Below are 17021 nucleotides of genomic sequence, written 5' to 3'. Positions count from 1 at the left end.
TAATTCTCATGCCCAAAATCTGCTTAGCATAACCCAAATCTTTCATTGCAAAAGACTTATTCAACTGTTTCTTCAACTCGTCAATCTTGGAAGCATTCCTGCCCACAATCAACATATCATCCACATATAGTAAGAGGATGATAAAATCATTATCAGAAAATCTTTGTACAAACACACAGTTATTTGAAAAAGTCTTCTTGTAGCCTTGCTCCCCCATAACAGACTCAAACTTCTTGTACCACTGTCTGGGAGCTTGCTTCAATCCATATAGACTCTTCTTAAGTTTGCATACAAGATTTTCTTTACCTTTTGCCTTGAAACCTTCAGGTTGTTCTATATAAATCTCCTCTTCTAAGTCACCGTGAAGAAAAGCAGTCTTCACATCCATCTGCTCAATCTCCAAATCAAGACTGATAGTCAAACCAAGAACTGTCCGAATGGAGGACATTTTCATGACAGGAGAAAATATTTCATCAAAGTCAATACCTTTCCTTTGACCAAATCCCTTGACAACCAATCTAGCTTTGTATGTGGGTTTCAAACTATGTTCTTTAGCTTTAACTTTGAACACCCACTTGTTCTTCAAAGCTCTCATGCCCTTAGGCAATTTCACTAACTCATAAGTATGGTTCTCATGCAGAGATTTCATCTCATCTTGCATGGCTTTAATCCATTGATCCTTGTGCTCATCTTCTATGGCCTCCGCATAACATTCAGGTTCTCCCCCATCAGTGAGTAATACATACTCATTGGGTGAATAACGGAAGGAAGGAGTACGAGGTCTAGAAGATCTCCTGAGTGGAATATCTAACTCGTTCACAACTTCGTGAGTAGGAGCATTTACCTCATCAACATTAGCATTGTTATCACCATCACCATCAATATGCTGATCTAGAATATGGTTCTGGGCATCACCATCATCATTGAGCCCACCAACGTCATCCACATTTGTATGAGGAATTTGATCAAGATTAACTAAACCTTCAGAACTTGGAGATTTTAGCTTCTTCGCTTTGTTAATATCTTCTATGGTTTGATCCTCCACGAAGATAACATCATAGCTTCTCACGACCTTCTTCTCAGTTGGATCATATAGCATGTAACCAAACTCATCAAGGCCATAACCAATGAAGATGCACTGCCTTGTCTTGGCAGTTAATTTTGACCTCTCATCTTTAGGTACATGTACAAAAGCTTTGCAACCAAACACTTTCAAGTGGTCATAGGAAACATCCTTGCCTTACCAAACTCTATTTGGAACATCACTTTTCAAAGCAACCACATGGGATAGATTCATAACATGTGCGGCGGTCAATAAAGCCTCACCCCAAAAGGAATTCGGCAACTTTGCTTCAGAAAGCAAACATCTGACTCTTTTCATCAAGGTCCTTTTCATCCTTTCTGCTAAACTATTAAGCTGAGGAGTCTTAGGAGGAGTCTTTTGGTGTCTGATACCCTGTTGCTTCCAGTATTCGTCAAACGGTCCACAATATTCACCACCATTATCAGTACGAATACACTTCAGCTTCTTTCCTGTTTCTCTTTCAACTAAAGCCTGAAACTGCTTAAAGACACCCAATACTTGGTCTTTAATCTTCAAGATGTAGACCCAAACTTTCCTTGAGCAATCATCATTAAAGGTAGCAAAATAAAGTGCACCACCCAAAGTCCTTGTCTTCATTGGACCACATAAATCTGAATGCACCAACTCAAGCAACTCTGTCTTTCTTGAAGGAGGATGAGACTGGAACGAAACTCTTTTTTGTTTTCCAGCCAAGCATTGCTCACATTTTTCTAATTTTGCACTTTCAAAATTTGACAATAATTTCTTCTTGGCCAGAATATTTAGTCCTTTTTCGCTAATGTGGCTAAGCTTCTTATGCCATAATGTTGAAGAGCTATTGCTCTCAACGGCATTCACCATATCAACATAGGTAGAGGCCGTAGTCTAGTATAGATCACGACGCTTTTCCCCACGAGCCACAATCATGGAACCCTTAGTGAGCTTCTACTTTCCACCACCATTGGTACTGACATATCCGTCATCATCCAAAATACCAACAGATCAAGTGCAAACGAACATCAGGTGCATGCTTTACATTGTTTAAAATTAGTTTAGTTATAATACTAGTTTTCAAACAAATCGTTCCAACACCAGCCACCCTAGATACAGTCTCATTACCCATACTCAAAGTTCCAAAGTCACCCTGAGTATAGGATGAGAAAAATTCCTTCGTTGATGTTACATGAGATGCGGAACCATTGTCTACAACCCAGCTTGACTCATCACAAGCAATATTTATCAGATCCACATCAAGGACAGTAACAAGATCTTCTGTAGTGACGGTGGCCACACGATTGCAATTTTTTTTTGTTTTCCTTGTTCTATTCTCCTTTTTCAAAATCCGGCAGAACTTCTTTGTGTGCCCTTTCTTCCCGCAATGATAGCACTCAATATCTTTAAGTCTGTTTCTGGATTTGTTTATATTATATTCTCTATTTTGAGAACCCCAATTCTTGCTTCTCCTCCTAGAGTCATTCACCAAAACATCTAATGGGGAGGAACCCTTAGATTTTCTTCTCATTTCTTCATTTAAAAGGCTGCTCTTGGCAAAATCCATAGAGATCACACCACCCTGAGCAGAATTTGATAATGAAGTTCTAAGAATTTTCCAAGAATCTGGTAGGGAACCAAGTAGAAACAGGCCTTGAATTTTTTCATCAAATTTAATGCCCATAGCAGATAACTAGTTTATGATCCCCTGAAAATTATTCAGATGATCTGTCATCGGGGAACCATCATGGTATTTTAAATCCAACATCTGCTTTATCAGAAACATCTTGTTGTTTCCAGTTTTCTGAGCATACAGACTTTCAAGGTGCTCCCATAGGGTCCGAGCATGTGTCTTCCCAGAAATATGGTTCAAAACATTATCGTCAACCCACTGTCTAATAAAGCCGCAAACCTGCCTATGTAACAAATTCCACTCTTCATCTGATTTATTATCAGGCTTTATAGTGGTGAAGGCAAGTTGATGAAAATTCTTGACATAGAGCAAATCTTTCATTTTGCCCTTCCAAATGACATAATTTGTGTCATTCAAAGTAATCATTCTACTAGTGTTGGCTTCCATCATTTATCACAAATATAAATACTATATATTAGGAGACCAAAGTAATTCTTTTCTGATGTGGAAGTTCAAACTGTGCTGCAACCACAGAGCATACTCAGACAGAACCTTGGCTCTGATACTACTTATTGGGAATAATAGACCCGCAAAAATAATATTCACGATATTAGTGATAAATGCGAAACACTAAGTTATGGTTAAATCAACAAGAATAGAAATGCAGCAATAATGACACCAAGATTTTACGTGGAAATCCTTCTGAATAAGGGAAAAACCACGGTCAAGAAGAGCAACTGATATCACTATAGTAAAATTTTTTACACTTTGTAGGTCAGAATAAAATACTCCAAAGACCACTACAACACTCAAAAGAAATAACCCTCTTTTGATATTCTCACCTCACTACAATATCGCTCACTCTCTATTTTCCTCCACACAGTCTATTTCTCACAATGCCTGAGAAATACTCTCTGCAACTATTGTGTTGCTTCCCCTTCTGTGTGGTGTATTACAAATGGCTCAGAAGCTCTCTATTTATAGAGATTCTATATCCCTACAAATATCATCAGTGACATCAAAAGAAAGAAATATTCAAACTCTTCATTTGAGTGATTCAACAAAAATGGTGGCTGCCAAAAATGACTTAGAAGTCTTTATCACAATTATTTTTCTTCTTCTTCTTCATTTATGGGAATGGACCCCACTGCCAAGGGTTACATTTAAGTTGGCGATGTAGAAATTCAAAGGTATTGAAAAAGTGCGAGCACCTAAGTAAGTGGAAAAGTGCACGGCTTGCTAATGAAATCGTTCTTTCCGTGTATGCTAGTATGGGAAAGAAAAATGATGTCTATCGTATATGGAACAAATTAAAGAATAGAGGTAAGGTCAACAGTTCAAGTTATCTTTCCATGATATGTGGACTGGAAAAGTTAGATGATATTGATGGTGCAGAGAAGATATTTGCCGAGTGGGAAGTGAACCATATATATTTTGACATTAGAATTCCAAATTTGCTCATAGCCATTTACTGCAGAAAGGGTGATTTGGAAAAGGCTGAATCGATCATAAAAAGACTCTTGGAGAGTGGGAAGAGGCCAAACTTTAGAACATGGGATCATCTGGCAGTCGGATATTGTTCACACGATCAGATGGAGAAGGCAGTTGAAGCATTGAAGAAAGTGATCTTGGCATGTGAGCCAAGGTTGAAGACACACATTTACAGTTTGGCTTCCTGTGTTGATTACTTGCAGTCGAATGGAGACGCTGAAAGAGAACAAGAGATTAAAAGATTGCTTGCCTCTTCTCAGCAGAGTATGAAAAGTTTGAAAACTGCATTAGAAGTGTAAAACATGGGTCTGAAGAACTTGATAAAACAGAAGAACGTAACGTGAGGAGACTGGATCATGACTATTGTAGGAACATCTCTAAGGTACTGGATGGAGGATTATTTGTGTTAGAATGTTAGCTTTTGCTTATATTTATTGAGTTCAGAAACAGCTTCAAAGGCGAGTAAAATAACTCTTCAAGTGTAGATTAATTTAACCTGTTAACTCTTACTCAACACCACTGCGTCAACCAATGTTATTCTTAAACTAGTTAATTTACCCGCGCTACGCCCAGTCGTTAATCAAAATTAAAATATGACTAAATAATTTTTATAATTAAAAGAATTAGACGTTACTCTTTGTTCATTTTATCTTCTCCGATCAAAATATTACAATTATAATTTTATATGTTTATTTAAGAATTCCAAAAACAAAGAGATATGTGAAATAAATAAATAAAAAAAATATAAAACAAATAGATTTGTACTTTTTTCATTCTGTGTTAAGGGCGACATGTAAAAATTCATGGCATTTAACACCATTTATTTGAAACAACATAATTCAAAATATGTAAATGCAATACCATATTATTTGTACATATACAAATATATCTGCAGCCATTCTTTACATGCATATGATATAGTTAAACTCTTTTATATAGTTGGGTTCTCCATCGTACTTGCTCATTTTTCAAATACTCAATCTGCATTTGTGAGATTTTTGTATACTTCACATCTCTGAAAACTTCATATTCTTTAATTGCATATGTAATGAGAGATAAATTTAATGTTAAAATATAAAGAACAACTACGTAACGAAAGTGTTAAATATAGTATAAACAACTTACCTCGATAAATATTCATAGGAATTTGATATGCATGATCTATAATCTTTTTATCCAGCCTAGAAATTCCATATGATAAAAGATAGCTATATTTTAAAGATATAAGCATTTATATGATTACATTAATCCGTTTAACTTTAACATCAAAAATAGAATTAATACTGGTACCTTTTACCAAACCATATTATATACTGTAATATGTTTTCTAACTCTGGCATGTGCATAAACAAACATGCCTCCGGGCTTCGTACTTAGAGAACTTTTTTTACGCAATATCCAACAGGCTTGTTCGGGCTAACATAAGAAAGATTAGTTAGAATAAAAGATGACTATCGATAAGAGAATATTAAAAGGTGACTGATCATATAACTTTTCTTAAATGGGTTACCATTTTTTTCTTCATAATCACGCATTCATTTATTTTTTAAATAAAATTTAAAACTTTTGAAACTGTATAAAATATAAGGCAAGTCCATGGAAGATGACAAAATTGGCAAAAGGGTTTTATGAGAAACAAGTCCATGGAAGATGACAAAATTGGCAAAAGGGTTTTATGAGAAAAAGGAGAAAAGGGAAGTAAAGAGGTGTTGATATGATGAGAGTTTTTCCTATACCTCTTTCCATAACGACTTTTTAATCTTTTTGTTTGTTATTTGCCTTTGATTTTTTCTTTTCATAACGCCCCTGCCGAAACTTCTCATCCAAATTTTTATTACAAAATATCCACTTCTTGCTCCTAATACTTGTACCATCTATTTACACCATCAATTCTTTTATAAATTGATCAGAAGAGAGACCATAAGGATTTTTTTTAAAAATTTTCCAAAAGTCTGCTTCTCTCTCTTAGTATCTACTTTTACCATCTCAAAACACCATCAAATCTTCTATAAACGACAGGAGAGATTACACAAGGAAAATAATAAGATAAAAATGAATAGGTCATTCGCAAACAGTAAAATTTAATGAGAAACCAAAAAGAAACTCACCAAATCCTTATTTGGAATCCCAATTGAACAGACAATTCTATTTTACCATGCCCATGCATTTCGAAAAACTACATTGTTGTTATTATAGCGGGGACCCGAAAGCAAAATACCAAATATATCAGTAAAATAGTTTTTCAAGAATTTGGATTTATGAGGTGTGGATATGAAAGAATAGGCAATGGTGAAGAAAAAGATTTCAATGTGGTTATTTATAAGTATATAACAGTTACAATTATTAAATCATAACTGATGTGGAGTTGAAGGGGTAAATTAAAATAATACTTAGTAGCAACAACATTTTTGATATACACAATTCGTCTTACCATTTGATTTCCGTTACCAATTTTTCTAGTAAGACTTTTCTTCTCCATTAATAAGTTAAAATGTTGGGTTGCTTGAACGGATGCTTCTTAGGTGACCGTTGCTTCTTTCTAAGATGTCATCGAATGGACGCTTCTTCAATATGAAGATAGTTTTTTCTTTCCTATAAGGACTTTTGAGCTTCTAATAAATAAGATAAAGCAAAAAAATTGGAAGAAGAATCCAAAAAAGAAGAAAATAGATAAATAGTAATCTTAGTCTTTAAGAGGTGCCACATCACTTTTTTGTCCCTCCTTTATACATACACTAGTGAATTAGCCGAGCTTATATAATTAGTTCAAACATCTATATTATGAGTCTTTTTAATAATCTTAAAATTATTTGAAATGGTAAAATTAAAAAAACAAGTATGGTAAAATTTATTAAAAAAGCAAGTATATAAGGCTATACATACAAAACACACACATATATATATATAAGAGAAAGACACACATGAACAAACTAAAATAGGAAATAAACAAAAACAGGAAACAAATATCCTTTTATAGTTCTTATTAACAACTAGTAGTCGTACCGTATAGCGCATGAAGTTGTATTGAGTAAACGATATTTATAAGAAGTTTGTAGAAATTAATACATATTATTCAAATTAATTAGGTAAAAGAAACAGTCAGGAATAGAAAAAGAATCGATACAATACAACATTACAAATCAATTAAATATATCGGTTTAATCTTTTCAAATTCCATCTTGAATGCATGCAATATAGCATATCAGTGGTAAAATGATTGCTAAAGCAAAAAGGAAAAATGAGAACAAAAGATAAAATATCTTTTTCATTTTTATATCTTTTGGCAGTATGATTCAAATGTTTTACATCAAATAAAATGGGAAAACGGCTATTTTAACTCTAATCTACAAAGTGATTCCAAATTACTGTTATACATGGATACATCTACTCCACCTGCATTGCAGAAAGGATTACATTTAAGAAAAAATATTTTCTAATTGGATTAGGACAATATTCCTAATCATAACAAAAACAGAGTAGAGCATAAATAAGCATGTAGCATTACAATCAAATAGCTACAAAACAATTAAAGGATTAACTTTGTCAAAGCTAATTTTGAGTCTTTAAACTCCTTGAATAATTATTTCAGTTGCCGATATTGATCTCCACAAACATGTCCATATAATCAATCATACAACTTATTATATATGTTCAAATAAACTCACTGGAGTTAGTATAGAACATGTTGTTTTGAAACTAACACCTCACTTTAAGTACTCGTAGTAACTTCTTGATGTCAGTAAGATAACATCTTACTTCATCAATTAAAAAAAAAAGGAGCATCCTTTTGGTAACTATTTTTTCTTTCAATCTTTTTCTCTTAACATAAATCCCATTCTCAAGACAAACACGGCGAAAGCCAAATGGAAAGAAAGAAGAAGAGAAATAGCTTGGACTCATAATCCGCCAAAACCTAATGTAAAAAGGAAAAAAAAGAAAAGAACAGATCAAGAAAGTCAATCATATGTAGGTACCTCAAAACAGCAGACAATAAACGAACGATACATGTAATACAAACCCCCCAAGTTATACCATGAAAATTCAAGTGTATTAGTGCCATAACAGTAGCTAAAAGATTTGATACATAATTAATTTCGATATAGGATAGAAGAAACCCAAGCTTAATAAATTGAGTTATAGTTCTCGGGCTCTTTTTAGTCCTCACCACCAAACCTTTTCGGCTCCTCCATATTTGTAGGAGTGGGGAAAGATAAAAACAAACCATAAAAACCAAAGTACAATGTGGAAACACCAACAAGATCGGACAGAGCAATGTGGAACCCACAATAGCACCAAATCACAACAGATAGACCAAAAATTGAACAAATCAAACCAACATTTCATGCAAAACTATAACGTAGGAAAAGATTATGAGAAGTCCAATAACAACAACAAATCGTTCTAATTACAAAAAGACCTCTTTTGGAATAATATAAAGATTGACAATACTTCAGCCAACAATGCTCTATGTGAGTTTCAATATTTATAGTAGTCATAGCATTCTCTCAAATTGTTCCGAAAATAAATAACAACAAAATTGAGTAAAAACAGTTAGGACAACCTAGAAACCAAAAAGAAAAAAAATACCTGCAAAGTCATGAAGTATCCGCTGATTTCTTCGAACTCCGATTGCTACCAGTGGCTCCAATTTGGCTTCTTGTGTTTGTCGTCTTCTATTTGGGGGAAAATAGTGTAATGAAGAAAAGAGATCCAACGAACGTCTCTTTTATTGGGCTTTGAGTTAATGTTTTGGACTCCACAGTAAAAGACATAATGGTTGTTCATTATTTAATGTACAGAATTTTAGACTTTTTAAAAGTAATAATTGAATGAGAAAGGCAGTTAAAATGCCAAAAAAGGAGAAAAAAGATAATTATAATTGCTGTGCAGATAAAGGTGCCACATCACCTTGCTAATTCCAAGCTTTATATTTATATATAGATACATATATATTAATCCTCCAGTACCACCAGCTTTAAGGATTACGGAGAAACATTAAGTAACACCAATTTCAGCTTAAACTAAATAAAAAAAAAAGATATTGCACCCATAAAATAATGCAAAAGGAAAAAAATGGAACAATATTTTACCATATATACATTAGGGTTGTTCTTCTTTAGTATGTCCATATATAGCCCTTGAGGCCTTGATATAGATGTAACCCAAATGATTGTAAGCAGAATAAAGTTCCATTCTACTGCACACCTCTTAGGAAATTTGTCTACTAACATCACAAGTGTACTCCGAGTTTAAATCCTGCTTAGGAAAGTAAAAAAGCACTCACTTTAGATATTTGATAGTGATTAATGAGAAGCATCTGACTTATCTTTTTCAACATCATATACATGAAGAATCTTGCATATGCAATTTTAATTTGCAATAGAAGCATTAATGATTTGAATATAGTGCCAATACCCAAGAAGATGTGAACTTATTTTAAGAACACAAAACTGCATTGAAGAAGCGTTTTCCTTTTCTGATCTTTCCTAAGGAACGCAAATTAGTCAAATCTATGAAGAAAATGAAGCATATTTTTTAAACAGAAATTGAATTGAGTTTTATATAAATAATAAGGAGAAAATTACAAATAAATGAGAAAAAAGATAAATAGGTTTCTTGGCATTTGAGATATGGGGATTACATAAGCTGTAAATATCAGTTAGTAGAAATAGAATAGGAGTAGAATATTTGTTATTATATTTTGTTAAATAGGATATATATTTGTACACGTGTGAGTTAGTGAGTTAGTTAGAAAGTGATGTGTATATAGGCGGTTAGTTAGGCAATGTAACAATAGCCTTTCTTTGTTAATCTCAGAAATACAGAGCAAAGCTCTTTCTTCCTCTCTTCTCTCATCTCTGTCTAACTGTCGTTCTCCATTTGATTCACGCAAATCATCATGGTATCAGAGCTCCAGATCGTGACTGCAATTCAAATCTGAAGATCCTGGTGAATCCATAGTAATCGCAACCTCAAATCACAGCTTGAGAGTAAGAGTTAGGAATGGCGGTAAAAACAGATCTCAACCACAATCATCCTCTTTTTCTTCACCCATCGGACACCACCGGAGCTCCGATTATCTCGATTCAGTTGATTGGTTCTGAAAATTACTCCACATGGAGTCGTGCGATGGAGATCCGGCTATTAGGAAATAACAAGCTAGGTTTGATCGACGGTACTCTGAAAAAGGGGAGTTTTGATGCAGAACTAGGCCATCAATGGGATAGGTGCAATGCAATTGTCCTAGGGTGGATCATGAGCTCAGTATCAAGAGAATTGATTACTGGCATACTGTATGCGAGGGATGCAAGAAAAGTGTGGGAAGATCTGAAAGAGCGATTCGATAAGGTAAACACATCGCGAGTCTATCAATTGTAAAAAGCCATAGCAACAATAAGTCAAGGAACAGACAGTGTCTCAGTATATTTTTCTAAACTCAAAAATCTGTGGGATGAATTTGATAGCATGGTTCCTCCTCCGTGTGGATGTGCTAGATCGAAGAATTTCATTGAGTTTATGGAAAAGCAGAAGGTGCTGAAGTTCCTAATGGGTCTAAACGACAATTATGAACAGGCTCGTAGTCAGATTCTTATGACTAGCCCAACACCAAGCATCAATAAGGCATATGAAATGCTTATTGAAATGGAGAGTCAAAGATCTGTGACTAATACTTCTACTGTGGGTGAAGGAGTCGACTTAGCTGCCATGCTAGCTGGTAAAGGAGGAAATTATCAGAACTATCAAAAGCAAAAGAGAAACTGGAATGTGCAATGTGATTTTTGTCACATGAAAGGCCACACAAAACAGGGATGCTACAAGATAATTAGTTATCCTCAAGACTTCAAAAATAAGAAGAAAGGGAACACAAATACTGCATATAATGTCCAAGTTGAAAATTTTAATCCTAACCTTGCAGGTGTTGATGAAAGAAGAGGAGAGATACCAGAAGAAATCAAGAAATAAAATTGGCAAAAAGCACCACAACTTACATCGGATCAGTATGATCAGATTGTGAAGTTACTCAGCAAAGACACTCAAAAAGATATGATGGAAAACATGGTAGGTACAGCTCATTCCTTTATGGCTAAGATGTCAAAATGGAGTTGGATAGTTGATACAGGGGCAACAAATCATATGGTAGCAGATTTAGGGATGTTAATAAATATTAAGAATATTAGTCCTACTAGAGACAAAAGAGTCCATTTACCTAATGGAGAGTGTACAATTGTATCACATGTTGGGAATTGTAAAATCACAGAAACAGGGGAAATGCAAGATGTATTGTATGTCCCAGAAATTGTATACAATCTTTTTTCAGTATCAAAGATAACAAGGGACCTACATTGTTTTGTCTCTTTCTATCCTGACTTTTGCTTGTTCCAGGACCTCTCAAATGGGAAAGTGAGGGGGATTGGTAAGGAAAAAGATGGACTCTATCTGCTAGTACCAAGAGCTTCCTTAAACACTTATAACAATGTACCAACAGTCAAAGGGCTGAATGTTCAGGCAGCTAAGGAGGACATATCTCTATGACACAAAAGATTAGGACATGCATCTGGAGGATCATTGAAAGAACTTCTGGGATATAAATTGGAGGATTGCAAGTGTGTAATAGATAATTGTAATATTTGTCCTATGGCCAGACATGTGAGACAGTCTTTTCCATTGAGTAGTACTAGAACTACTAAAATCTTTCAATTACTGCAGTTAGATGTATTGGAACCTTGTGGTGTTCCAACCTTTGATGGAAATAAGTTCTTTCTCATAGTTGTAGATGATTACCCTTGTATAACCTAGATCTTTCTCCTGCAATTTAAGAATGATGTCATTATTGTTTTTAAGTCATTCCTTAAGTTGATACAGACACAATTTAATGGAGAAGTACAAACAATTAGAAATGATAATGGTAGAGAGTTTGTAAACTCAGCTATGCAGGATTTATGTACATATATGGGGATAGTTCACCAGAGAATATGTGGCTACACACCACAGCAAAATAGTGTGGCAGAGAGAAAACATAGACACTTGCTTGAAGTTGCAAGAGCTTTCAAATTTCAAGGTCATATCCATATGAAGTTTTGGGGCCATTGTGTTCTGGCTGCAACTTATGTTATTAACAGGCTTCCATTACAAGCACTCAGCGGTAAGTCACCATATGAATTGTTCTTTGGTAGGAAGCCCTTCATATCTCACTTGAAAACATTAGGATGTCTTTGTTTTGCAAGTGCACTACCCAGAACAAACAAGTTTGCTAGTAAAGCCGTCAGAGTTGTGTTTATGGGATATTCTGATGTCACTAAAGGGTACATACTGTATGACTTGGATAAGGACAAGTTCTTTATCAATAGGGATGTGGTGTCTAAGGAGTTCATATTTCCCTTTTCAGGATACAGTTGATGGTGCTAGAGACAAAATTATGCCTTGCATTCCTAATGCTGCTAATGATGTTTGTAATTTTGAAGGTGAAAACATAAAAGGCCCTGCAGCAGGAACAGAACAGCTGGAAAACTCTGATGATAATGTAAAAGACCTTATACAACATGTAGAGGATTTACAGGATTCAGACAGTTCTACACAAGAATTACGAGGTTTGGACAACATGTTGCTTGATGCAAATCAACACAGTGTCACTGAAGTCCAAGACTCATAGGCCATCACCTTGGAGATCCCTAATCCTTATATAGTACAGATACCTACTAACACTCTCAGAAGATCACAGAGGGAACTTAAAAAACCAGTCTGGTTGACAGATTATGTAACCACAAGGAAGGCAGACAACATTGCCTTATACCCCATCTACAATTATGTCATATATGCTAATCTCTCTACTTCTTATCAGGCATACTTGGGTATATTCTCCTCAGTTGTTGAGCCTAGAACTTTTCAGGAAGCTTCTAAGGATCCAAGGTGGGTAGATACTATGCATACTAAAATTCAAGCTCTGCAGGCCAACAACACTTGGGAGTTGGTCCCACTGCCTTATAAAAAAACAACTATAGGTTGTAAATGGGTTTACAAGGTCAAGCTTAAGGCCAATGGTGATGTAGAGAGATTCAAGGCAAGGTTGGTAGCCAAAGGATACAATCAGAGAGAGGGCCTTGAATACAATGAGACCTTCTCACCTGTAGTGAAAATCACCACTGTGAGGACAGTCCTTTCTTTGGTGTCTATGCATAATTGGCCAGTCCAAAATTGGATGTCTACAATGCATTCTTGCAAGGAGACTTACATGATGAGGTCTATATGCATCTACCACAGGGTTTTACAAGTCAGGGGGAGTCAAAATTGGTTTGTCGACTTGTAAAATCTCTGTATGGTCTAAAACAGGCAAGTAGACAATGGAACTTAAAGCTGATAGAGGCATTGGTACAAGCTGAGTTCAAACAAAGCTGTTTAGATCATTCATTATTCATCAAGAAGAAAGGAGCAGATATAGTGGTAATACTGATATATGTTGATGACATGTTAGTTACAACAAAAAATTTGAAGTTGATTGAAGCTACCAAAGCCTTCTTGTAGCAGGCTTTTAAGATCAAGGATTTGGGAGAGCTAAAGTTTTTTCTTGGCATGGAGTTCAGCAGATCCAACAAGGGTATTTTGATCAATCAGAGAAAGTATGCATTGGAAATAATTTCAGACATGAGACTAAGTGGAGCAAAACCAGCCTGGACACCATTAGAGACAAATGTCAAACTGACAGCTCCAGAATTGGACAAGCTAATGGGCACAACAGAAGATCAAATGTTGGAGGATGTAGGCCAATATCAGAAGCTTATTGAGAAGTTGTTGTACTTGACTATGTACATGCCAGATATTGCATTCTCAGTACAAACCCTCAGCCAATTTATGTAGCAGCCAAAGAAATCTCATTGGGATGCAGCCATAAGAGTAGTGAAGTATATCAAAAGGAAAACAGGATTGGGAATCCTGCTGAGCAGTCAAAGTTCAAGTAAAATCAATATTTTCTGTGATGCTGATTGGGCCTCATGTCCTAACACTAGGAAGTCAGTATCAGGTTACTTGATCAAACTTGGAGCATCACCAGTTTCATGGAAATCAAAAAAGCAAAACACAGTTTCAAAAAGCTCAGCTGAAGCTGAATATAGAAGCATGTCAAGTGCAGTTTCAGAAGTGGTCTAGCTAACAACATTACTGAGGGAGTTGGGAATAGAAGTGGATCTACCAGTATGTGTGCACAGTGACAGCAAAGCTGCAATGCAAATATCAGCAAATCCAGTGTTTCGCAAAAGAACAAAGCATATAGAGATCGACTGTCATTTCATTAGACAGAAGATACAGGAGGGACTGGTGAAAACTCAATATATTCCTTCAAAAGAGCAGCTGGCAGATGTTCTAACGAAGGGATTAGGAAGACCACAACATGAGTATCTAGTTGACAAGCTGGGAGTGCTCAATGTCTTTGCACCTACCAGCTTGAGGGGGAGTGATGAAATGGGGATTACATGAGCTGTAAGTATCAGTTAGTAGAAATAGAATAGGAGTAGAATATTTGTTATTATATTTTGTTAAATAGGATATATATTTGTACACATGTGAGTTAGTGAGTTAGTTAGAAGGTGATTTGTATATAGGCGGTTAGTTAGGCAATGTAACAGTAGTCTTTCTTTGTTAATCTCAGAAATATAGAGCAAAGCTCTTTCTTCCTCTCTTCTCTCATCTCTGTCTAACTGTCGTTCTCCATTTGATTCACGCAAATCTTCAAAACATTGCTCTATGCAACCATCCCCATGTTCTTTTATTAGTACAAGTTTTTTATACGATAGTATCTAGACTAACTTTTGCATATTCCATCAAACACTTTTTGTTTCCCATCAATATGTGTATCAGATGATTTAATTTGCTTACCACAATTTAAGCAGATAAAAAAAATTATTCAATGATTTTTGCCTCTGCTTGAATTTCTCTGCTATTCTCTCATTGTTTTTTCTAGTTTCTTTGGATGTTATGTTGTACCTTCAGGTATAGATGTCAAATAATTCTTTGAAAATCGACTGACCTACCAAAGCAAAACTTACCGAATCGATTGTTCTAGTTTTCTTAGTAAAATCACACATTTCGTTATAAATTTATGATCATACTGAATAATAGGGGCATGTTTTTATTTTTCTAAGACATAAAAAAAAAATAATGAACTAAAATGCATAAATTATATGTATAAAATATAGTATTACATATGTTATGCTTAAAAATAACAAAGCATTAAAAATTTTGACCTCGAACCGTGGGATGGATTCAGATGACAACGGCTATACACATCACTCAAACCTGCGCAATTTTCAGAAGCTTTGTGATATTTGCGTCAAAAGTCAAGTCTATACTTTTGTTACAAATGATAATTTATGTCTTTTACACTGCAAATTTTCATATAGCAACCATTAACTGCTCTAAAATAGAATAATATGTATTTTTGGTATGGAAGTGTACAACCTGCGTTGTTGTAATCGGTGTTTTAAAAGGCGTGAGCGTAAGTCGAGCTGTTTTATATATGCCTCAGCGAGGTGTAAGCCTCTGAGGCACGGGGCGTAAGCCCCATAAATAATTAATTTTTAATATTTCATAAAATAATATAATTACAGTACATATTTTTAAGTAGGTAAAATTGCATAAGAATTGAAGAAAACTATAAATAAGTAAAATATATATGTAGCTATGCTCTATCCCTATAAAAAATTAGTTAAATCAATCCATTATACGCTATTTACAAGCACAAGTTGCTTAAAAAAGTTCAGCATAATTACATAAACTCTCATTTGGGAACAAAATGAATAATTCAACATTAGGTGTCAAAAAATATTTTCACTTTATCTAGGTTCTTTTCTTGAGTTGGAAATAAAAAAAAATTCTACATGAAGGAACAAATGGGACGATTAACCTACAACTTGAACTTTTGAACTTTTTTCTATGGATGAGATTGAAGTTTTCTTTGTATTTGCAAAAGAAGAAGAAGAAGTGATTGTTCGTTACTTTTGGGTGATAGTAGCACAAGATAAAAAATTGAGAAATATCATAAATTAAGGCTTCTAGCAATAAAAAAAAGGTCTTGATTTTTAAATTTAATGTATCAGTTTCTTTTTAAAACTTTTGAGTAATTACAAGTTAACTTTTAAGAATTTTGGGTATTATATTAAGGTCTTATTCAACAAGTTTTATTTTGATTTGAAGAAGTCTCTCGGGCATACGCCTCACTACAAAGAAGTGCGCCTCTATGCTCCGGATTGTTGGGCGTACGCCTTTCGCCCCACCATCGCCTCCGGGTATTTTTAATGCGCCTCACTGCTTGTAACCACTGTAATGTAAATTAAAATCTACCTTGTCCACTACAAGTATATCATATACTTTATACGTTATATTAAAGTTTGTTATTGTCTTACACTCTTACACATAACAATTGACACATCTAATAGCAATACAACTCTTACATGACATTTTAAAAATAATTTACGAAAAAAATAAACTTATATTGATTCCAAAAAGAATCAAGATAATTAAGACACTCCCAAAAAGTCCAATTATTAGGTACTATAAGATTAAGAGGGTGTTTGGCTAAGCTTATAAGCTGGTCAAACTGGATTATAAATATTTTTTGGCTTATCTACGTGTTTGGTAAAATTAAAAGTGCGTATAAGCCAAAAGCCATAAGTTGGTCTCCCCCAACTTATCAAATTTCAGCTTATAAGCACTTTAGGTTTGACCAAAATATTTACTATTCTATCCCTAAAATACTTCTTTTTAAAACAAAACTATTAGTATACCCAGTTCTTTAACTGCTTATTATTAATTTCAGCACTTTTATACTGCTTTTTAAAAGTGATACTGTAAATT

General features: G+C 34.6%; 1 protein-coding gene and 1 pseudogene across 1 annotated transcript; both read left to right on the top strand.

Moving 5' to 3' along the window:
- The first annotated feature begins 3645 nt into the window (after positions 1 to 3645).
- Positions 3646 to 4739, top strand: LOC107800368 (pentatricopeptide repeat-containing protein At2g20710, mitochondrial-like; annotated as a pseudogene).
- Positions 4740 to 10181: 5442 nt separating this feature from the next.
- LOC142163449 (uncharacterized) lies at positions 10182 to 11141 on the top strand. The gene is made up of 2 exons (XM_075220735.1): positions 10182 to 10526; positions 10752 to 11141. The coding sequence occupies exons 1-2, from the start codon at positions 10182 to 10184 to the stop codon at positions 11139 to 11141; spliced, it is 735 nt and encodes a 244-aa protein (XP_075076836.1).
- Positions 11142 to 17021: the final 5880 nt, after the last annotated feature.

The sequence above is a fragment of the Nicotiana tabacum genome, chromosome 8 (genome assembly GCF_000715075.1).
Source record: "Nicotiana tabacum cultivar K326 chromosome 8, ASM71507v2, whole genome shotgun sequence".
NCBI lineage: Eukaryota > Viridiplantae > Streptophyta > Magnoliopsida > Solanales > Solanaceae > Nicotiana > Nicotiana tabacum.
Note: the sequence above shows the minus strand (reverse complement) of the source record. Positions and strands in the feature narration are given on the sequence as shown.

What these genes read in the sequence shown, in the direction of transcription:
- LOC142163449 (XM_075220735.1), top strand. Translation starts at nt 10,182, where the DNA reads ATGGCGGTAAAAACAGATCTCAACCACAATCATCCTCTTTTTCTTCAC. An exon ending in TGAAAGAGCGATTCGATAAG is followed by an intron (nt 10,527 to 10,751) that starts GTAAACACATCG and finishes AATTATGAACAG; the next exon opens with GCTCGTAGTCAGATTCTTAT.